The following is a 24,986-nucleotide window of genomic DNA, read 5'->3' on the forward strand; positions in this document are numbered from 1 at the left end:
TAAATGGGAGATGTCCTTGCTTTTCAACCAGCTTCAGGGCCATTCAAAGATGGTGGTAATGCAGCAGCAGCATAGATTGTCTCTCTTTTCTGCATTATCACTGCTGACGCTGAAGGTCATTACATACTAGCATATATTATTTCAGCAGTCTCTTTTCTCCCCACTCTCCCCCAGGCAATTGTCCTGGGTCCTGCTTCTGTAGTAAAGTACCCTGAAAGACACCAGTCTTTATTTCATGTCATAGGCTTTTGGATAGGTAAAGAACCAGTGTTGGATCTGATAATGAAAAGGTAATAGGAGGTCATATATGGTAGTTTTTAAAAAATAACTTTTTCTTGGATAATTATTAGTGATAAAACATTAGGAAAATTCAAGTAGGGCATACTTATTCTTTAAGGTCTAGTAAAATTGGGAGAAGTTTTAAGTCTGTTCCCCTAGGGCCTAGAAAAGAGAAACCAGGATTGCAAACAATAAGAGGCCATAGTAGGAAGCTGGGCAGTCCTAGACAGTGGTTGTCAGCTTTGGCTGCACATTGGCACCATTTAGGATATTTAAAAAAATATATGCTTAGTTCCCACTGCTAGAGGTTCTGATTTAATTGGTCAGGGCTATTATGGCCTGGGCATTAGAACATTTTGAACCTACCCACTTGAATTTAATATGAAGTCAAGAGTGAGGACCACTGGCATAGAGAAGAGTCCCTGGATTTCATTGCACCTCAATCCCAAGTTCTCTACATTGGGGATAAGTTGGAGTTTTTGAAATGATGATTTTTAAAAGTTGTGATTATTTAGGTTACTGAGTGGTGGAAAAACAAAAAAGACAATGAATCTGTAGCATTTGGAAATAATGGACAGGTTTACCTATTTTGTTGTTGTTGTTAATCCTCACCTGGGGATATTTTTTAGAGAGAGTAGAGGGAGGAGACAGAGAGAAATATCTCTGTGAAAGAGACACATTGATTGGTTACCCTCCCGCATGCGCCCCAAATGGGGCTGGAATCGAGCATGCAGCTAAGGTACATACATGCCCTTGACCAGAAACAAACCAGGGACCCTTCAGTCCGAGGGCCAGTGCTCTATCCACTGACCCATACCAGCTAGGGCCAGATTTACGTACTTATTGAACATTATGATATTTGTACAGGTTGCCTGTGATTTGCTTCGGAGAATAATTCGCATCTTACATCTCAGTAAGAGACTCCAAGGACAACTGCAAGGGGGTAGTAGAGAGATAACAAAAGCTGCCCAGAGTCTCAATGAACTTGGTAAGTCCTTTTGATTACGAAGTGAGTAGAGTTTTAAAGGGTTTTTCAGTCACTTGATTTTGTTGTCTTTTTTTACCTTATCACCATTAACAAATATTATTGAGCAAACTTATTTAATAATTGACTGTTTACAACATTGTCACACTTTTCAAAATGGGTGAGTAAAATTAGTTGATTTCTTCGAAATGCTGTTTATATTTAAAATTATCATATAGTATAATTGGCCTTTTTAAAATATAGGCCTGTGAATTTTAACCTATATATAGATTCATGTAACCTCCAGCACAGTCATGGTACAGAATAGCTCCATCACCCTTATGATCTCCTTCTATAATAATGCCTACCCACCTCCCCTCCCCTACTCCTAATCCTGGCAACCACCCAATTGGTTCTGCATTACTGTTGTTTTGTCTTTTGGAGAATGTCATATAAATGGAATTACATGTAACCTTTTGAGACTGATTTCTTATACTCAGCATAATACCTTTGAAAATTATCTAAGTTTTTGTATATACCGTAGTTTGTTACTTTGTGTTTGTTGGAATACCATTGTGTAGTTGTACCACTATTTGTTTTTTGATTCACTGATTGAAGGAAATTTGCATTTTCAGTTTTTGGTGATTATGAATAGAACTACTATAAACATTTGTGTATAAGTTTTTATTTCCCTAGGAGAAATATCTAGGAGAAATGCTGTTTTTTAGGTGACACATCTCATGTTGACATTATGCCTAGAAGATTATTGAATTCATTTCTTTATTTGTTCCTGAAACATTTAGACTCCTGACATTCAAGGGTTTAACATTCATGTTTTTGACTGTTAAAAAGCTGCAAGGTCTGTGATGAAGCAATTGATAATTTTTCAGGCAAAACTTTGAGTACCTATGAGTGGGCATAGAATTACCTAGCACCTGCATTTTAATGAGGATTTGTGTTTTTTTCCAAATAGGCACACAGTAATTTTTCTGAAGTGGATGTGTTTAGTAGTATTTGTAACTTTGTAGGTTCAAAAAGTCTTTATATTCATCTCAAATATCAAGATTCTATTTAGTCTTGGTGGTGTGCTGTGAAAGTAGTTACAGCAAAATAATATCTGAAAGATGTGTATTACATGTTTTTTTTGAAATTTTCTGTTTGATATTTCAATTACACAGTAAAGATTATTCCATATTTTTTACTAAGAAATGTAATATCCTTCACAAATCATGCTTCAACACATTTTAATTTATAATGCTTAAATACATTGCTTAGGCACATCATTGGGAATATATCCAACTTGTGATTTGGAATGCTGGGAAGATATTGTATAAAAAGTAAAGATTTTAGCAGAGAGTAATGATTGCTTTTTTCAGACTGTGCTAAATTTAGGAGTATAAAAATCCTAGTATCAGAAGTTATTTTTTGCTTTAACTTTTAAAATATCAGGCACAAATATCAATTATAATGCTTTGAGTTTGTGCAGTGCAGAGTATAAACCCACTATCCTTCCAATGAGGTGTTGGCTTTACCCATAGTTTTATAAATATTACTAGAGGCCCGATGCACGAAATTCATGCAAGTGGCTTGGCCCTCCCAGCTGCAGCGGCTTGCCTTGGCCCTCACAGTCCCAGCTTCATCCAGAAGGTCGTTTGGCTGTCCAGTCTAATTAGCATATTACGCTTTTATTACTATAAATGATGATGAGAGGTTGTTGAGAAAGTATAGTTTGTGGTGGGTTTATCTCAAAATGGATTGTATTAATTTCACTTAAAAATTTTTTTAAAGCTGCAAGGACTGGCTACCACCGTGGAGGATCATCTGTGTAGGGCCCCACCCACAGAGCAGAACTTCCTTCAAAAGGGCTCTGGTTGCCTGCTGAGTCTGCCCTTGAGTGTGTAGCTTGTCGAGGTGGTTGGGTGATGCTTTGACGTGATCTGAAATTGTCTACTGGGTGTGCTGACTCTGGGTCCTCCTGGAAAGTACAAGCCGAAGCCCGCCATTACCTGTGTTCTGCCTTGGGCCACTTGGCATGAAGTACAAAGTGAGCTGCACATGGCTGCTACTTGTGCTGTACTTGGAGGTGCCTAGGCAAGGCCAAACTGTGAACCAAGGCCTGCTGCTGCTAGTGTTGAGCTTGGGGCCACTTAGCGAGAGGTATAGGTTACTGTGAGGCCAGATGCTGCTTGTTGAGAGTTATTACGAACTAGTGGCCCAGTGCACAAAATTTGTGCACATTAAAAGGGGATTAATTAGAGGAAATAATTTAATATTGTTATTTGCCCTTTCTCTATAACAGAAGTCTCAGAGATGAAAGAAAATTAGTAAAATGTACATGAAAACATTCCTCCTATCAGAGTCTGGGGCATACCACAGGACTCAGAGTCAAGTCCCCGCCCACTCACATGCGCCTCAAAATCGCATGAGACCCAGACCCGGCCGCCCCCCCTCATTGGGATAGATCCAGACCTGGCTAGTCCCACCCTAGTTAAGCCCCGCCGGGCAGGGAATGTAGCCTCAGGTCCCCTGGCCCAGTGCCAGGACGGGGGGTGTGGCCTGAGGTCACCCAGCCCAGACCGGGGTTGGGGGGCGTGCCTTGAGGTCCCCTGTCAAGGCCCGCCTGGTGTGGGACATGGCCTGAGATCCCCTGTCAAGCCCCGCTGGGTAGGGGGAATGGCCTGAGGTCCCCGTTAAGCCCCACCAGGTGGGGGAGCAGGGGCTCAGCCTCAGGTCCCCAGGCCCAGCACCTGGAGGGGGGAACAGCCTCAGGTCCCCTGTCAAGCCCCATTGGCAGGGGGGTGCAGCCTCAGGTCCCCCCTGGGCAGGGGGCGCGGCCTGAGTTCCCCCGACCCAGCACTGGGGGTGCACCTTGAGGTCCCCTTTCAAGCCCTGCCAGGCAGGGGAGCGCAGCCTCAGGTCCCCTGGCATGGTGCCAGGATGGGGGGCGTGGCCTGAGGTCCCCCAGCCTGGCGCTGGGGCCGGGGGAGCATCCTGAGGTCCCCTAGCCCAGCAACAGGATGGGAAGCGCACCTTGAGGTCCCCTGTCAAGCCCTGCCAGGTGTGGAAGGCAGCCCTAGGTCCCTTGTCAAGCCCCGCCAGGTGGAGGAGGGCGTAGCCTCAGGCCCCTGCTGATTGCTTGTTAAGGCTCCTTATGGGAACTTGGCCTCAGCTGTGGGTGCAGCCATCTTTGTGATGGAGTGATGGTTAATTAGCATATTCACTCTTTATTAGATAGGACAGTGGTCGGCAAACTCAGTCAACAGAGCCAAATATCAACAGTACAACGATTGGAATTTCTTTTGAGAGCCGAAAACCAACTTCTGCGCATGGGCCATGAAGTTTCAATCGCACTGTACGTACGCACCCACACGTGGTATTTTGTGGAAGAGCCACACTCAAGGGGCCAAAGAGCTGCATGTGGCTCGCGAGCCGCAGTTTGCCGACCACTGAGATAGGATATTTGAAGTGTGAGCAAGGACAGGCAATTTGTATGGGAAAGCCATTGGAAACTGCTTGGGCTGGCCAGCATGTTGGGTAAGGCAGGGTCTCAGAGAATCACCAGGGCAAACAGTGTGAGCCTGGTTGATGGAGACTCAGATATGGCTTTGTTGGGGGAAGCGCTCAGAAAAGAAACAGTGGTCTCTGCTAACACTTTTGTCTGGTAGAAAGCTGCCCCCCAGGTCTGGCCCTGATTCCAGTTGATTCAGTTCCTCTCCATATAAATCCCTAATGCCGTTTAAGCTGCTGTCCCAGCACTGGAGCTCAGAGGGAGTGAATCCAAGCAAGGCCGAGTGTGGGCCTTTTAGGAGAAACTGCCTGGAACTCCAGCAGTCTCCTTCTCATTCAGCCACAATCCCTGTTGGTTTTTATAGACAGAAATTATGGAGACTTGTTTTCCTGGCATGGAGACCCCTTGCTCCACAGCGGGGACCTGTGCAGCTGAGATATCCCTCTCACATGTGGGTGTGGGACCAGCCCATTCCCCCCCATCTCTTCCCTTCCTAGCAGTCTCCACGTGGTTTCTTTTAATTGCTAGCTGTAGAGTTTCCATTCAGTTAGACGTCAGGTAGATCTGAATGATGGCTGTTCTGTAGTTTAGTTATAATTTTGATGTGGTTGTGGGAGGATGGGAGTACCACATTTACCTCTTCTGCCATCTTGACCCAAACTTGTTAGTTTTGGATACTTCATATTTATAGGTTAATATGATAAATTTTGTTATCTTTTTATAGTAAGGATGTTTTCTAAACAGAAGCAAATCTCTTCATTTCTGCAAGTCTACTTTCATATTTTTGAAGTTTCATAGTTTTTAAAAATAACATGTAGACTTAGGTTTAATAAAATCTATTATTTATAATTAAATTTATCAAACAGTTAGGTTTCAATATGCATTAAGACTTGCAGTTTGTTAAAAACCTCACATAAAAATGAGTGAATAAGATGTAGTTTCGTGTTTGATAAGCTTAAGGTATATTCTTTTCTAAAACTAAGCATAGCCTGGCCTATGTGGCTCAGTGGTTGAGTGTCGATCTATCAACCAGAGGGGCACAATTTGATTTCCAGTCAGGGCACAGGCTAGGTTGCAGGCTTGTAGGAGGCAGATGATCAATGATTCTCTCTCACCATTGATGTTTCTATCTCTCTCTCCCTCTACCTTTCTCTCTGAAATCAGTCAAAATATATTTTTTTAAAATTGTTAGAACTAAGCTTAAAACTGATGATGACGGTGATGATGATCATCATGATCATGATCATCCGTAAGAGAAACTAATCTCTCAGCTTTCTTGTTTTGGCTCATCTGCATTTTTCATAAAATAGTAAGAAAAATCCTCACTATTCTCTCACCATAAGGCTTAAATAAATTTACACTAAACCCTGGATTTTGCTAACTTTGATTTAATGGACTTAGGATTTTTTAAAAACCTTTTATTATTTTTTAATTAATTAATTAATTAATTAATTAATTAATTTAAATCTTTATTGTTCAGATTATTACAATTGTTCCTCTTTTCCCCCCATAGCTCCCCTCCCCCAGTTCCCACCCCACCCCATGCCCTTACCCCCCCACTGTCCTCATCCATAGGTGTACAATTTTTGTCCAGTCTCTTCCCGCACCCCCCACACCCCTTTCCCCCTGAGAATTGTCAGTCCACTCCCTTTCTAGGCCCCTGACTCTATTATATTCACCAGATTATTCTCTTCATCAGATATTTTACTCACTTGATTTTTAGATTCACTTGTTGATAGATATGTATTTGTTGTTCATTATTTTTATCTTTACCTTTTTCTTCTTCTTCCTCTTTTTAAAGAATACCTTTCAGCATTTCATATAATACTGGTTTGGCGGTGATGAACTCCTTTAGCTTTTTCTTATCTGTGAAGCTCTTTATCTGCCCTTCAATTCTGAATGATAGCTTTGTTGGATAGAGTAATCTTGGTTGTAGGTTCTTGCTATTCATCACTTTGAATATTTCTTGCCACTCCCATCTGGCCTGCATAGTTTCTGTTGAGAAATCAGCTGACAGTTGTATGGGTGCTCCCTTGTAGGTAACTAACTGTTTTTCTCTTGCTGCTTTTAAGATTCTCTCTTTGTGTTTTGCTCATGGCATTTTAATTATGATGTGTCTTGTTGTGGTCCTCTTTGGATTCCTTTTGTCAGAGGTTCTGTGCACTTCCTGGACTTGTAAGTCTATTTCTTTCACCAGGTGGGGAAGTTTTCTGTCATTATTTCTTCAAATAGGTTTTTAGTATCTTGCTCTCTCTTGTCTTCTGGCACCCCCATAATTCGGATGTTGGTACGCTTGAAGTTGTCCCAGAGGCTCCTTACACTATCTTCATATTTTTGGATTCTTTTTTTTTTTCTTTTCAGGTTGGGTGTTTTTTGCTTCTTCATATTTCAAATCTTTGACTTGATTCTTGCCATCCTCTAGTCTGCTGTTGGATCTCTGTATAATATTTTTTATTTCAGTCAGTGTATGCTTAATTTCTCTTGGTCCTTTTTCATATCCTCGAGGGTCTCACTAAATTTATCAGCCTTTTCTAGAAAATTCTTGAGAAACCTTATAACTGTGGTTTTGAACTCTATATCCAGTAGTTTGCTTTCCTCCATTTCTTTCATTTGTGACCTTTTTCTTTGTCTCCGCATTTTGGCTGCTTCCCTGAGTTGATAGACTGGCTTTGTGTGCTAGGTGTCCTATAGGGCCCAGGGCTCAGCCTCCCCAGTTACCTGTGTGCACAGTCTTGTTGTAGTTAAGCCTCGATTGTTGTTGGTATCACTGGTAGGAATTGACCTCCAGGCCAGTTGGCTGTGAGGATCAGCTGTGTCTATGATGGGAGGACTTATGTGCTGGAGACACCCTTATGAGGCAAGACTTCCTTCAGTGGGGCTTTGGTGCTCACTGAGTCTGCCTCCTGAGTGTGTCCCTTATGGATCTGAGGAGTTGTAATCTGGATGGTCCCACTCTGACCCCTGGGTACACTGGCTCTTGGATCTCCAAGGAGGTGCTAATTTAGCCCCTGCCTGAGGCCAGCCACCCAGCAGGAGCTACAGAGAGATCTGCAGATTCCTCTTCTTTGTTTGGGTTTTGGAGGTGCTCAGATGAGGCCCAGCTGTGAAGCAATGCAGGCTGCTGTGGGGCCTTGGGCCTTCTTTTGGATGTTCTGGGTCTCTCTGACTCAGCTGCAGTTTTTTAGGTAAGTTTCGATTTCAAAGGACCAGGCCATTCATATGCACACAGCTTGGATGGGACGGAGTCTCAGGGCAGAGCAAACAGCAATGGCTTCCCGTCAGCCCTGCCCTAAGAGGCCTCTGGGTCTCAGTGTCCTGTGGTAATCGCTGCAAGCACCTCTGAGAGAAAGCCGCCCTTGAGTTTCGCCTGCTGCCAGACAGTCCAGTTTCTCTCCTTATGAGTCTGGGTCCCCAGAGTCTCGCCCGGAACTGGAGTTCAGAGCAGTCAGGAGCTTGTGTCTCCCTCCCACTTGACAAAGACAGCCCGCGTCCTCAGTTGCCAGTCCTTTCCGTGCTTGCGCCTCCATACCTCTGCACTTTACTTCCACAGCTCCTCTGAGTCTCAATGTGCTTTTCTCTTCCCTTCTAGTTGTAGAATTTCCACTTAGCCAGCCTTCCTGTGGTTTTGGATGATGTCCATTTTGTCTTTTAGTTGTAGTTTTAAAGTGGTTGTGTGAAGCAGGTGGTTCAGGTGTTTACCTATGCCACCATCTTGGTTTCTCCTTCCAATTTTCTGGACTTCAGATTTAAGTGATAAAATTTCTGGTCCATATGTCATATGTGAAAATTAATACCCTTTTAATTTTGAAATGCTTTTAACCAAGATTTGCTTACATTTAAATATACCAGGTTATCTTTTTGTTATGAATTCACTTATTTTTAACAAATTTTAGTGAATAGGCCACATGTTGGAAAAAATACTACTAATTTCGCTGACATAAATAAATATTGCATATCTACAACTATATAGTCTACATTTTTAAATTCAAGGGTCACTGGTCGTAAACAATGTTCAGGCAATGATTTCATGTGATCACACTGCATTGCACAAGGTAATTGATTCTATTGTCACATGGCATGACTCTCTGCAGTTTTTTTTAATATGTTGAGAGAGAGAGAGAGATAGAGAGAGAGAGAGAGGAGAGAAACATTGATGAGAGAGAATGCCCCCTGCATGCCCCCTGCTGGGGATCGAGTCTGCAATCCGTGCATGTGCCCTGACCGGGAATCGAACCAGTGACCTCTTGGTTCATGGGTCAAAGCTCAACCACTGACCACACTGGCTGGGCTCTGCAACAGTTTAATGCTTGCTGGCCAGTGTCCTCGGATGTGCACTAAGCCATGCCCCAGCCATGTGCTTTTGTTTACTCACAGTGACTAGTGAATGCATGCATTTACTAGAACTATTGAGTATAAATTAAAAATTACGGTAATACATATAAAAACTTTTCTGTGAAATCAAAGTTTTAATAAAGACTTAACTTTAAATGCACAAATGTATCTGCATAAGTAAAAACAGGTAAACTAACTAATTTGTCAACTTTTTAACATACACATTTGGAAAATCTACTTTATTCATATAATAAACTTTTGGCTTTAACGAACACCCTCTTGCCCACATTAGTCCGTTATATCAATGTTTTACCTTATTCATTCATCCAGTATTTATTGAATGCCTACTGCATGTGCTGTGTGTTATTCCAGATATTGAAAATATATCACTGAATAAAATGGAAACCCCTCTGCCTTTTATGGAGTTTATATTCTAGTAGAGTGGGTCCTAAAGCGACATACCTGGTATATCTATCAAAATCTGTTTCCAAAGTTTGAGCTCTTAACTACCAATGCTGTACTCCTTTTCTTAAATTCTGTGGCACTATTTAATTGCTTCATAAAAGGCATTATTGCCATTGGTAGATCTCCCAGATCCTTATATAAAGGATAAAAATATCACATTTAAGATATACCATGTTTGTACAGTGAATGTGTTTTTTGTTGTGATTGTGGGCTGACTGTTGTCAGTGACTTAACATTCTATATCAAAGCTTTATTGAATTATTATTTAAAGATCATTTAAAATATTTTTATTGATTTCAGAGAGGAAGGAAGGGAGAGAGATAGAAACATCAGTGATGAGAGAGAATAATTGATCGGCTGCCTCCTGTATGCCCCCTACTGGGGATCGAGCCCTCAATCCAGGCGTGTGGTTTTGACTGGAATCGAACCTGGGACCCTTCAGTCCACAGGCCGACACTCTGTCCTCTGAGCCAAACCAGCTAGAGCTAAAGATAATTTTTTAAAGAGTATAATCAAGAAGTAAATTATAGTAGTTGGATATGATATAAAGTATTTCCACTGGTAATTTTTATTTTTCATGATCTGTTTTCTGAGTTTTATAATTGTGTTGCTAAGCTACAATATATTAATACCATGTATCATGAGAAAATATTCTTAAAACAAAATTTGCCATGGAAGCATTTTATGAAATATTTACTAGAGGCCCGGTGCATGAAATTCGTGCACGGGGCGAGGTGTGTCCCTCAGCCCAGCCTGCACCCTCTCCAATCTGGGACCCCTCTCACAATCCAGGACTGCTGGCTCCCAACTGCTCGCCTGCCTGCCTTCCTGATTGCCCCTAACCACTTCTTCCTGCCAGCCTGATCACCCCCTAACCACTCCCCTGACAGCCTGATTGTTGCCTAACTGCTCCCCTGCCAGCCTGTTTGCCCCTAACTGCCCTCCCCTGCAGGCCTGGTCACCCCTAACTGCCCTCCCCTGCAGGCCTGGTCCCCCCTAACTGCCTTTCCCTGCAGGCCTGGTTGCCCCCAACTTCCCTCCTCTGCCGGCTTCGTCACCCCTACCTGCCCTCCCCTGCTGGCCATCTTGTGGTGGCCATCTTGTGTCCACATGGGGGCAGGATCTTTGACCACATGGGGGCAGCCATCTTGTGTGTTGGAGTGATGGTCAATCTGCATATTACTCTTTTATTAGATAGGATAGAGGCCTGGTGCATGGGTGGGGGCCAGCTGGTTTGCCCTGAAGGGTGTCCTGGATCAGGGTGGGGTTTCCCTTGGGGCATGATGCGGCCTGGGCGAGGGGCCTGTGGTGGTTTGCAGGCCGGCCACGCCCCCCAGCGACCCATGTGGAGGTCCTGGTATCTGGGATTTATTTATCTTCTATAATTGAAACTTTGTAGCCTTGAGCGGAGACCAAGGCAGGCCAGGGCAGGCGGAAAGCTTGGCTTCCTCCATTGCCAAGGATACCCAAGCCTCCTTCTTGCTCCATGGCCGCAGCCATCTTGGTTGTGTTAATTTGCATACTCGCTCTTGATTGGCTGGTGGGCCTGGCTTGTGGGTGTAGTGGAGTGATGGTTAATTTGCATATTATTCTTTTATTAGTTAGGATTACAGAAGGAAGAGATAGTCTAAGTTTGTTTTATCCACTAATATTCTTACTGTAACTGTGGTATTTTCTTATTCTGATAAAATGCTACTTTAGGCAAACATTTCTGATTTGTGTACAAGTGAAAGAAAGTATGACTTATATAATTTGCCTCAAAATAGGTTACCAATAATTAATGAATTAATGAGTGTTTTTTTTGAGATGTCTACAAGTTGATGTAGTTAGTGAAAATTCTAGAAAGGTTTATTATTTTAAGCTTTTGAAAATTATTTATTGATAGGAAAAAATTTTTAAATGCCACATTATAGTGTTAAATTAGGTCCAAAGTGACTTCTTAAATGTATTTAATATATGCTTAGTTTTTTGTGACAACTTTAACAATAGAGAATTCAATATGCATGTTTGAACTTACACTGGAATCACATATGATGATATACATTTTCAGTAAGTATATTTGATTTAGGTGGTCTCCAAATTACTTACATATGTGACTAGATTCAGCTACCACCAGGTGGGGGTAATGCTGTGCTCAAATCTAAATGTTCTGAACAATGGGCTTATGCTTAGGTATGGGTTTGCCTGTTGTAAAGATAAACATATTAAAGTTACACACATGCAAAAGCCTTTTTCTTTTAACTAATTGAATTTAATGTTACTAAAATTTATATTTAACAGATGATATCCACACACCATTTATGATACTATTTTATTGTTTCTATCTTTAATCACACTGTGTCAAGAAACAAAACCAGGATAACATCCAGACAAAAACAAAAACAGCTTGCTTTTTGTAAACTTTAGTATTTCCTTTTTCATACATTTTGAAATTTTGGTAGTATTTCTAGGTATATGTGTTATTACATATGGTCATTTAATGCTTATGGAAGCTTTTTATGTTACCTTACTGGAATATTTATTAGTGTTCTCAAACACTGATAAGATTCTGTAAACTAGTAATGAAAATAAAAATTTTCATTTCTTGGTTCTAAAGGGTTTTCTTTTCCATTTGGTTGCTTAAGTCTATAGTTCTCAATCTCTTTTCTATTCTAATATTAATATGTTCAGTTGTAATAATGAAAACGTATCTTAAATTAACATAAGTAGTACCTCTGAAATACTAGGCTTATTATTATATTTACTATTCCTTTTTGTTGATTGTTTTATTAACTTTTTTTACTATTGCTATCAGCCTACTTCTTAGTGAATTGAAGCTTTGTGTCTCCAAGTCTAATATTATATAGGAAGATTAGGTGGGCCATTCTACTTTTCATTGTTATACTTGATTGCTTTATGTAAAAAAAAAGTCTAGAACTATTAACACGTTTTTATCAGTCATTGGTTTGGTAAATTGAAATTAGCTATAGTCTAAGTTAAAAGGATTAAATGCAATATATGATTATTAGAGGCCCAGTGCACGAAATTTCGTGCACTGGACAGAGGGGGTCACCTCAGCCTGGCCTGTGACACGCCCTCTCACAGTCCGGGACCCCTCACTCCTTATCACCCGCCTGCTCGCTACTCCTTAAGGCTTGGCTTGCTGCTCCTTAGTGCTGCCGCGGAGGCGGGAGAGTCTCCTGCCACTGCCACTGGTGGCTGAGTGGGCTTCCCCTGTGGGAGCACACTGACCACCAGGGTGCAGCTCCTGTGTTTAGCATCTGCCCCCTGGTGATCAATGTGCATCATAGCAACCGGTCATTCCTCCGTTCGTTCCACTCTTCGGTCGATTTGCATATTAGGCTTTTATTATATAGGATGATTAGAAGTATACATACAGAATTTTACATTTTAATACCATGTAAACACCAGGGCATATAGACTGGCAGGCATGGTCTTCTGAGAGAGGTGTTTATTAGTAAAATAGGATACAGTTATATTTTAATTTCTTTTCATTTATTTCACTTCAGTGAATTCAGAAATATGTTTTTCTACCACATCCAAATGGAACTCAATGCTGATGATATAATTTTATTATCACAGTAGGAATATATTCATTGGTCAGTGGTGATGATCTATATTATTTCCATGTTAATTTTATTAAAACTAAAATAACCACTTTTATCATTGAGTATGATATTAGCTGTGTGTTTTTTATGTATGGTCTTTATTATGCTGAGGAAGTTCACTTCTATTTCTAAATTATTGTTTTTATCATGAAAGAGTGTTGAATTTTGTCAAATGGTTTTTCATCAGTTGAGACGATCATGTGTTTATCCTCCCTCTTCATTCTGTTAATGTGGTATATATTATTGGTTGATTTCTATGTGCTGAACCATCCTTGCATTCTGGGATAAATCCCCCTTAGTCCTAGTGCTTAATGCACTGCTGGATTCAGTTTGCTAGTATATTGCTGAAGATTTTTGCATCTATAGTTATAATGGACATTGGCCTATTGTTGTCTTTTCCTGTGGTGTTTCTTTGTCTGGCTTTGGTATCAGAGTAATGTTGACCTAACAGAATGAGTTAGGAAGTGTTGCCTCTTTTTCATTTTTTTGGAAGAGTAAAAAATTTGATATTAATTCTTCTTTAAATGTTTGGTAGAAAAAATTCACCAGTGAAGCTATCTGGTTTTGGGCTTTTCTTCGTTGGAATTTGTACTTTCTTTTGTGTTAATCAGATACTTTTGTATATTTCATTTTGTTTTGTCTATTTGTGCTTGCATTGCATTTTAGTCTTTTTAGATTCTGTTATGTTCTACTGGAAGCCCGGTGCACGAAATCATGCACCAGTGGGGTCCCTCAGTCTGGCCTGTGGGACTGGGCCAAAACTGGCTCTCTGACATCCTCCGATGGGTCCCCATTTGCAAGAGGTCACAGACAAGGTCAAGGGACCCCACCGGTACATGGTCAGGGCCAGGGAGGGACACAGAAGGTTGGCCAGCTGGGGAGGGACTGCAGGAGGCCTCCAGGGCATGTCCGGCCCTTCTCGTTCAGTCCCGATCAGCCGGACCCCAGCAGCAAGCTCACCTACCGGTCGAAGCATCTTCCCCCTGGTGGTCAGTGCATATCATAGCGAGCGGTTGAGCGGCCTTAGCACATCATTAGCATATTATGCTTTGATTGGTTGAACGGCCAACCCAACAATAGGACACTTAGCATATTAGGCTTTTATTCGTGCAAGAATGGGCCTTTGTTCCCCTGGCTGCTGGCACTGCCTTCACTCTGGCCCGGAGCCGCCTTTCTGCCTTCCCACACTGCCCAGAGGCCCAGAGCGGCTGGGGTGGTGAATAACGCTTGCATCGTCGCCATGGTGATGACGCAAGCGTCCTGCCCCATCCCTGGCCACTCGGGCCACCTGCATATGCAAATTAACCCGCCATCTTTGTTAGGTTAATTTGCATACTCACTCCTGATTGGCTGGTGGATGTCGCGAAGGTACACTCAATTAGCATGTTACTCTTTTATTAGATAGATAAGAATAGCTTTGTTGTTGTTCTAGTGGCAGTTAACTTGTCTGGTCTCAAACTACACATTTTTTTTTCTGTTTCTTATAGTCTTTGTCTCTGCTCAGTTCTTTCAGTTTACCATTGTTGCTTTTGTAAGCTAGTGCCTGAAGGATCTTCCCCGTATCTCTGTAGTTAGCTGTCACTAAGAATTTGGGCAGAGTTGATACTAAGATTACGGGCCTCACATCTTAGTACATTTTTTTTCATTCAGAGTTTCCTTTCTAAATTTGCAGCTGCTCTCTCACCCATGAGCCCTGTCCACTGACACCTCAAATTAGTAAGGCCCTAGCTTTCTGCTGTTTGAACTATGCACTGTTTGGGAAATGCCATCAGTCTGAAAAAGCAGTAAACATACATATCTTAACAGTCTCTTAAGGGCATACTCCCATCTGATTTTTGCTTGCTTTACTCTGAATCCTTTCATATCCCTCCTGCATGTGAATTTTAATGGTTATCCAAGGATTTGGGTCCTGCTCCTTCTGTAGCTCTGTTGTTTTTAGCATTCTTTCCCTAAATTTATAGCTAATCTGTCTGCCCTGAGTTCTGTTCTCTGTTGTCACTAGATCAAAAAACTGTTTTTCTGCTTGCAAGAGTTGTGGGTATTGGATGGCGGTGTTGGTAGGAGTGGTGGTAAGCAGAATGCCCAAACTTGCAATTCTTACTCATTGCAGTATTTGTATTTCAAAGTTAACTTTCCAGTACCTTCAAATAGTGGGGTTTTAAAAATGATTTATCTAAATTTAGAAATTATCTGGGGGCAACTGTACCTGACCAATTCATTCTGCCATTAGTGGAAGCAAGACTAAATTAATTGGTATTTGCTTCTGTTTCTCTTATGCACTAAAAGACCATAAAATTGAGTGAGCATTGTAAATTTCATAGAAACCTATGTAGTATTTAAAATATAATTAGAGGTATTGTTAAATGCAGACTTACATTTTATGTATGTGAAATCTGTATTTCTAAAGAATAAATGCAAACAAGAATGTTTCATAGAGTCTAAATAATTACAAATTTAGGACAATAAGGTTGCCAAATAATTTTATCATTACTTTGCCTTTTGGAAGCTACTACTATTCAAAGTTTATTACTTTGTTTTGAAAAGATGACAACAGTTTGGTCATTACCAGAGGGAAAGGGGGTTGGGGGGAGACTAGAAAAGGATTAAGCGGGGTGGTGGTGGTGGGGATAAATGGTGATGGAAGGAGACTTGACTTGGGGTGGTAAACATACAATACAATATACAGGTGATGTATTGTAGAATTGTAATCTGAAACCTATATAATTTTATTAATCACTGTCACCCCAATAAATTTAATAAATAAACTTTAAAAATTAAAATAAATTATACGCTTCAAAAGGTAAAAAGATATGTTTTAAAGATAAATCAGTTTCTTCGGATCATTTTCGTAACTATTTAGTAATCTAAGGCAAATTTTTCTAAGGCAAATTTTTACTTAGGAGAGCAGCAGAAAAACTATGCTTATAGAAGTTATTAATTCTCTTTGCCTAATCTAGTTTAAAGCAACAACATCCTTTCTTTTAGTCTTTGGATGTATTTAATATGGGGATTCTAAGATTCTTTATGATGTGTCTTGCACTCATGGGTCTTATCACCATTTTAACAAATTGGTTCTGTTTTCTATGATATAAAAAGTGTTGTCTTTTTAAAAAAAATTTATCTAAGCCTGTGTGTCTTCCAGTGTGACTTTAGCTTTGTGGGAAGATTGCTTTTAGATAAAGATTTGTGGGACGTCGAGGGAATGAACAGAGAGAGAAGAGCCTAAATGTAGAAACTAGTGATAAATTTAGTTTACTCAGCTTTGAGTAAGTTCTGTTCATATATTTAGATATTTTTCCATTTTAGAAGAGGTAAAGATTTAATGATAAGTAAATTAATGGATTCCTTGATGGTGATAGTATTTAATGAAAATTGCTCTGCATTTTGAACTCTAATGTGTTTGAGCCTAACAACTTTTTTAATTTTAATCAAAAGACAATGACACTCTCTGGTTTTGTTCCTGACTTCAAGTCAGTGCAGGTCAACAAGTATGGTGTGGTAGGCACAGTAATGCATGCCTCCCCACCACTCACAATTACCTCCCCCCCCCCGCTCCCCCCTTACCACACACACATACACAGTTCACATCATAGTGCCTGGAACCTATGAATGTGTTATTTTACATGGCAAAAGAGATTTTGCAGATGTGATTATGGTAATGAAACTTGAGATGCGGAGATTTTCTCCAATATCTGGGTAGATTATTCTAAATACTTGAGTTCTTCAAAACAGAAACAGAGGTATGGGTAGATAGAGCAGACTTATAGCTATGGGGGGTGGGTATGGATGAAAGACGGTGAAAGGAATAGCCAAAGAACAAATACTAGTATGCATAACCCATAGACACAGACAACAGTGTGGTGATGGCCAGAGCGAAAGGGGGATAGGGGTGGATGGAGATGGGCAAAGGGGGGTGGAAAATGGAGTCATCTGTAATAGTGTCAACAATAAAAATAAAGAAAAAAACTGCAAAAAAGGTGAGTTATTAAAAGAGGAAGAGGAAGGCAGAGGAGTGGATCAGAGAGATGCAATGATAGAAGAGGCAGAAAAGATTTGAAATGTGAAGTACTTAACCTGCCATTGATTGTTGGCTTTGAAGATGAAAGAAAGGGTCAGTGAGCCAAGGCATGCAGATGTCCTAGAAGCTGGGAACTGTCCTCAACTGACTGCCAACAAGGAAATGGGGACCTCAGTCCTACAACCACAAAGAACTGAATTCTGCCAGCATCTTCAATGAGTTAGATTCTCCCCTAGAACCTCAGTTAGGAAACAGATTGTCCCTTAGACCCTCCAGAAAGGAATCCAGCCATGCCATCACCTCGATTTTTAGCCTGTTGGGACCCATTTTGGACTTCTAACCTCCAGAATTGTAAGATAATAAACTTGTAGTTTTCAGGTCTTTAAGTTTGTGGTAATTTCTTATGGCAGCAAATAAGAAACTACTAATACATATGGCAGTTGTCTGTACCGTATCAGCTATCTGAAAGGAGGATTATTTGTTTAGGAAGAAAGAGAATGACTAATTTTTTAAAGATTTGCCCTAGGAAGACATTAGAGTCAAACAAAATAACACACACACACACACACACACACACACACCCCACACACACAAACACGCACACACACGCACTCTCTCTCTCTCTCTCACACACACGCACACACACACACACACACACATACACACACACACACACATCATATGTTTTAATGTCCTGCCTCTTCTCACAGAGTAAGAAAGTGCCAAAGTTAAATGAGATTGGCAGGGAATTAGATACATTTTTTATACACAGATATAAAATGTTAACTGATGGTTTCAAAGTAAAAGTAAATAGCTATAATGAAATACTGCTTATAAAATATCCTGATATTACCGTTTTTCTCTTGCTTTCAAGATATAAATAATGACCTTAAGCGCCATTAATAGCGCTTACAGGTAAATTATTTAGGAGTCAAAGAAAAGTGCTTTTTATTCTGACCTGATTTACATACTCAAGTCTGTGCTTTAGGGTGATAGAAACATCAATGATGAGAGAGAATCATTGATCAGTTGCCTCCTGCACACCACCTTGTGGGGATTGAGCCCCAACCTGGGCATATGTTCTGACCCGGAATTGAACCATGACCTCTTGGTTCATAAGTCGACACTCAGCCACTGAACCACAATAGCTGGGCTGAAACCTGTATAATTTTGTTAACCAGTGTCACCCCAATAAATTCAATATAAAGGAAGAAAAACAAAAAGCACAAAGTAAATTAATACATTAAAAAGAAGTGTTTTAGTGCTGTGTGATAACCTAGATCCTCCAGTTTGGTCCAGTTACTCTTCCGGAATGGAAGATTACCCAAGATGATGATCTCTTCTTAGGAAAATAAAGGAGAGAAGTAACCTCTGCTTGGTTTTCTCCATAAATATTGAGGTGTGTTAGTTGCATGTTAGAGGGCGGAGGTAAGAGAGAAGGTAGTTTATTTTTTATAAGGTGTGGGGATACTTAGCAATAGCCACCTAAAAGAGACTTTCCACCTAAAACTAAGTAATAATATTGATATTTTATTTTCATATATTTTTTTTATTTCAGAGAGGATGGGAGAGGAAGAGAGAGAAACATCAATAGTGAGAGAGAATCATTGATCGGCTGTCTCCTGCACGCCCCCTACTGGGGATCGAGCCCACAACCCGGGCATATACCCTTGACTAGAATCGAACCCGGGACCCTTCAGGCTACAGGCCAATGCTCTATCCAGTGAGCCAAACGAGCTAGGGCTAAAATTGACATTTTAGAGTGAGTTAAACTATGGCAATGAAAATAAAAACTGAAAAAATAAGTAGTTGGAAAAACTTATACGAAGGGTAAATGACTTATGAATAAATCTCGTTGAATGGGCACACGTAGGCTAGTTATTTTAATGTAACAACCAGAACAACACAGCTTTCATAAACTTCTCTCATCAAAGTAATGCTCACTTTACTAACACTTTAGAGACTGTAAAACATTATAAGATCATAACATAAAATATAATTGTTTCTTCTGCTTTGTGCTTTGTAATTAAGAGAAAGGAGAGCATAGGCTTTGAAACAATCTAGAGTCGACCCTGATTTTAAATACAATTTTCTTTCCTCTTGCTAACTGTGAATTTCAACAAGTTAAATTCTCAGATTTCAAAGCGCTGTTGGGTAGATTTAATGACATCAGGTTTCTAGATTGCTTTTGACCTTGCCTAGCATATATATGAGCTCAAATAATGTTTTCTTTTTATCCTTCTTTTTTAGAAATAGATGTAAAGAGTGAATTTCTATTTTGAAGGTCACATTGTTTACACATAATAATTTATAGTCATGTGTTCTCTTGTGCAGAAATCACATCATATAATGTACATTTCTCATGCATTTTTTTCGGTAATAAAATATTAAAGTATTACTATAAAGATTCTTTTCTTTTTTTTTAAAAATCTTTATTGTTCAGATTATTACAATTGTTCCTCTTTTTTCCCCCCATAGCTCCCCTCCACCCGGATCCCACCCCACCCTCTGCCCTTAACCCCCCCACCCCCCGTCCTCATCTATAGGTGTATGATTTTTGTCCAGTCTCTTCCCGCACCCCCCCACCCCCTTCTTTCCGAGTATTGTCAGTCTACTCCCTTTCTATGCCCCTGATTCTATTATATTCACCAGTTTATTCTGTTCATCAGATTTTTTATTCACTTGATTTTTAGATTCACTTGTTGATAGATATGTATTTGTTTTTCATAATTTTTATCTTTACCTTTTTCTTCTTCCTCTTTTTAAAGAATACCCTTCAGCATTTTATATAATACTGGTTTGGCGGTGATGAACTCCTTTAGCTTTTTCTTATCTGTGAAGCTCTTTATCTGCCCTTCAATTCTGAATGATAGCTTTGCTGGGTAGAGTAATCTTGGTTGTAGGTTCTTGCTATTCATCAGTTTGAATATTTCTTGCCACTCCCATCTGGCCTGCATAGTTTCTGTTGAGAAGTCAGTTGACAATTGTATGGGTGCTCCCTTGTAGGTAATAACTGTTTTTCTCTTGCTGCTTTTAATATTCTCTCTTTGTCTTTTGCATTACTATATAAACTGTAACTTTGTTTCCCAGGTGGTTTTATCTTACTTGATTTTTATGTATACCTTTTAAGGTTTTATAGTTATACTTGTTAATCTTTTACTTAATGGATTACTTTGGTTCCTCGCTCTAATATTACAAAAATATTTACTTACATACTTTTAAAATATTTTTATGTTTTTATTGTTACCCATCTGCAGCTTATTTTGGTATAACAAACACATATAATCACCACATTTCACAATACCAGTCAATGGCATTCACTGACCTTGAGGGTAGTAAGCAGTTGACTTTATTTTGCCAATGTTTAGTTATTTCCTCAGTACCACTTAATGAATAATTTATCACTTCATTTCATATTTTAATTATTCCATTATTTCACAGTACATTCCTTTATTTGCTTGATTTTGTAATGGGTTTTCTATTTTATCTCAGTTGACTATTCTTATTTTCCTTTTTAAATCTTGAAGTTAAGTATTTTTGTTGTTGCTGCATTTAATTATTTTTTACTTACTATTTACATCTAGATTTTTCCCGTATTTCCTTTTTATAGTTTTTTTTAAAATATATTTTATTGATTTTTTTACAGAGAGGAAGAGAGAGGGATAGAAAGTTAGAAACATCGATGAGAGAGAGACATCGATCAGCTGCCTCCTGCACGCCCCCCACTGGGGATGCGCCCGCAACCCAGGCACATGCCCTTGACCGGAATCAAACCCGGGACCCCTCAGTCCGCAGGCCGACGCTCCATCCACTGAGCCAAACCAGTCAGGGCCCTTTTTATAGTTTTTAATAGGAAAATAGAATTAGACATTCATTTTTTAAATGACATTTTCTCAAGGTTGTTTCTTTGTATAATTTTTGGGTTATCTCTAATTCTACATTTGGAAAACAGAGATGTTACTACTACTAATATTGGATTTTAATTTCTAATAAATATTATGTTGTATTTTAAGTCTCGATGAAACGTATCTGATGGGACATCTGCTGCGATCAGGGGATGAAAATGAGCAGAACTGTACTTTAGAAGTGGAAAATGGAAGTTGAGAGATTGAGATGGAGAGACCAGGTCAGAGGTTAATATAATGGTGGCAAACTCATTAGTCTACAGAGCAGCAAACCGCGGCTCGCGAGCCACAGTTTACCGACCACTGGTCTAGTTATTAGGGGCTTAAACTATGATGATAGAAATAAAGTGTAAGTATATATATATTTTAGAAGCCCTCAAATCTAGAAAGACTTTCACTGGGCTTGGGTTTATATTAAAACTTTTTTTAGCCTGACAGGATTATAACCTATTTTCCAGCGTGATGTCTCCCTGCTTCCATATTCATAGTCTATGCACCAGCCAAATTGGATTGTTCCCTGGTCTGGAGACTTTGTTTTCTTGCTTCTGTGTAATTGCTCATGTTTGTGTCTCCGCCTGATACGCTGTTGTTGCCTAGGTGGCATCAGCCATCTCATCCCTCAGTTAAAGTTCATTTCAGTTGCCATTTCCTTTCTGCAGCTTTTCCAGGTACATGTGCTCCTTTTCCTTTCAGCCCCGTTGCTCTTCATTTGTATTCTTAATGGTGGCTATACTTTGCCTTGTGATATCGATGTTGACATATTTGTCTTATTGCCACCGCTTCTGTAATTGCATGCAACCCTACCCTTTTATGTAATGTTCAAATTTGGGCAAGTGAGGGCTAAGTGCTATTATAAGGGGCCATTTAAAGGTGCTTTTATGATTTTTTTAAGTGCTTACAAGATAACAGACTTGTTTATGATAGTAACTAGGATTTTATCGTTATTGCTCCTTGACAATTTTGTTTGGATGTTTTTTTTATCGGCCTACTAGATCCTGTGACTTATGTTATTCATTAAGTTTTTAGAAACATTTATGTGTTATAGAACTAGTAGGCATATTTGTTAATATAAATGGTATGATAGAGTACCATATTTAAAAGTAAAAGCTTCTTGTATCTTATTTTTTGTATTTACAACGGTGATAAAATATTTATATGGTGTCTTTTACCATGTAGTTGAAAGCACAGTTCTGTTAGCTCTTATTGTATCTATTCTAACTGTATCTTTGAATCATCAGTAGGAAGATGTTTTAATGAGGATCAGAAATATCAGGCAAAGTAGATTATTGAAAATTGGTTGATGAAAATTCAGGCTTTTAACTTGTCATTTTAGCACTTGCTAACAGCTTCCTTTGTGCAAGATTGGAGTGTCAATCTGTAAATGTTAGTCTTTCCCTCAGTTCAGGTGGCTATTCAGTTTATGGTTTGCACTTAACCATTTCCCTGGCAATTAATTTTTTCCAGCATTTTATTGAGACAGAATATTTATGGAAGATATTTTTGAAGGCTAATTAATCCATCCATTTCTCTTGACTAGTGCATCTCTGCAGGTTGGGGAGTGTGGCATGTTAGTCCATCAGAATTACCAGGGGGCCATGTTTGTTTGATTTTAAGAACACTTGTCTTCAGTTGGAAGTGTCACATCTCTCTTCCAAGGAGTCTGATTAACCCCTTAGATGTGTACAAAATGATTGAAACTACTGTTCTAGAATCTGTCCTTGGAGTAAATCAGAATAGGGTTTTGTACCTGGACATTATGTTATTCATTCCCATATAATTATTTTTATTAAATTTCCCTTCAATTTAGCATAATTGTACAGTGAGGAAAATTGTAATCATATAAAGATTTCTTGTTGCCTTTTCTGTAAAGTTGTTGTGGCCATTTTTGTATGTTGAAGCACATAAGAAACAAGTTGTAGAAACATGGTTTACACATTATATACTTTTTTAGAAGATCCATGAAAGACAATGGTCTCTGGTTTCAGTATTAAGAATAGTTTGTACTTCTACCAAAAAGCTAGAGGATTTTTATTTTATTGATGCTAAGAGTCCTGTAATCAACCCCTTTTCTCTCTTTATATTACCTAATAGAAAACATGGGTACGGTTTTGACTCACTTTTTACAAGAATGTAGGACTTAATGATAAGTAAGCATTTTGCATTTTCATTTCATACCAGAGTTAATTTCTTTTCATTTTTTAAACCTTCTTGTTCTAACTTTATTACTTATTTTCTCATTTAATTGTATCTAAAATTATGGGCATTTAAAAGTTGTCTTATCTTTGGAATAAGGCAGAATATGAGTAAATAAAATTATAAGTAACGTTTACTAATTTTACTTTCTTTTTTCTTAAGACTAAGAATAGTTTTAGTTTTAGTTTGGGTTACACACTCTTTTGAGGATCTTATTGATCTGTAGATGTTTGCTCTGAGGAAAAAAACACATACCCATGAAATTTTGCACACAATTTCAGGGGATTTATGAGACTCCAAGAAATGCAATGCCAAAGTCATTGTTATCTGGAATATATCATTTGGTAAATGTTTTTCTGTAAGGTGGCTATAGCCAATCACCTGAACTGTTATCTTTATATGTTTAAATTGTATTCCCTTGGAGCCCATTTTCAATAATACTAGCTTGTTATAATTTGAGTCTATTACTCAATGAATGAAAATGCTAAAAGGAAGAGTTATAGCCAAAGATGATAATATCAGTATTATTGGAAAAAATTCTTAGTGAAAGGGTTAATAAGAAATGTCCCCAGGGTAGGTAGTGTTTATTCAGTACATTTGAATTATTTACTGGATATAAGTGTTACTTAAACTGTTATACAACTGAATAGGAAATTAAAGTTGACATAAATTATCAAGAGTAGCTGAATATTCACTAAATTGTGTTGATGTACAAAGGAAATTAAAATAACAAAGGGAAAATGTTTGACTCAGACCATCTACCTAACTTCAGTGACATTCTAAAGATATGCAAAATATAGGCTAGTGTTTTCACTGAAAATTTATTTTAGAAGTATTACTTATCTCTATGTATAGTATTATGCTTTAATAAAAGTTTTATATTGAAATGAGCAAAATGTGCCAGTATTGTACTTACCTTTTGATCAGAGTAAGTTATGAAATTTTATAATTAGCTGAGTTACTTGGCTGAATGAAGTAAAAGCAAATAATACCTCCTGGTGTCATGTGTCATGCTTAGTAGCTTTTTGCCTTCTGAGTGTATGATTTTTAAAGGAAACTTTTTAGCTAGATAACTTCTTTTAAAAAACTAAACTTTTAGTCCTTAACAAGCCAGTGTCCTGCTGGATTATAGTATAGATAATCCAAATAAGATTTTATTAGTTAAAATGAAATAAGCTTAAAAATTTTGTATTCGAAAAGGCACTATAGCCTGAATTGAGCTCAGGGCTGTATACCTTTTAATTTATTAGTTACTTGAATGTCTGTCACTTTGGTATACAGTCTATCTTCTAATATAAAAAAAATGTGATTTTTAAGCTTTGCACTCAAATTACCTGAGAGTACTTATTAAAACTATTATTCAGGGCTGCAACTACAAAGATTCTGATTCATTAAGTTTAAGGTAGGGTCCAGAAATTGGAATTTCAAACAAGCAGCATAGAGGATTCTAATATAGGTGGGGTACATTTTGAGAAACATTCTCCTAAACAAGATACAGTAGGGTCTGTCAGAAGTTTAAAAATTGTTCATTTCAATTTCACTAATATTTACTGATTGTTAGTATATATCAGGCACTTTTGAGGAAGCATTATTAAAGCTTACATTAATATTATAGACTATTATTGTGTGGGTTAAAGATGTTTTTATAAAATTAGATAGCTGCCCAGCTGGCGTGGCTCAGTGGTTGAATGTCAACCTATGAACCAGGAGGTCA

The 24,986-nt window shown here is 38.9% G+C and overlaps 1 protein-coding gene across 1 annotated transcript in view; it reads left to right on the forward strand.

Moving 5' to 3' along the window:
• Positions 1 to 24,986, forward strand: part of COG5 (component of oligomeric golgi complex 5) — a 233,785-nt gene that overhangs the window by 29,509 nt on the left and 179,290 nt on the right. The window contains exon 6 of the mRNA XM_080663906.1: positions 1,147 to 1,267. Coding sequence (XP_080520032.1) covers positions 1,147 to 1,267 — 121 coding nt within the window. The remainder of the gene's footprint in view (positions 1 to 1,146; positions 1,268 to 24,986) is intronic.

Source organism: Plecotus auritus (genome assembly GCF_963455305.1).
Source record: "Plecotus auritus genome assembly, chromosome: 4".
Classification (NCBI taxonomy): Eukaryota; Metazoa; Chordata; class Mammalia; order Chiroptera; family Vespertilionidae; genus Plecotus; species Plecotus auritus.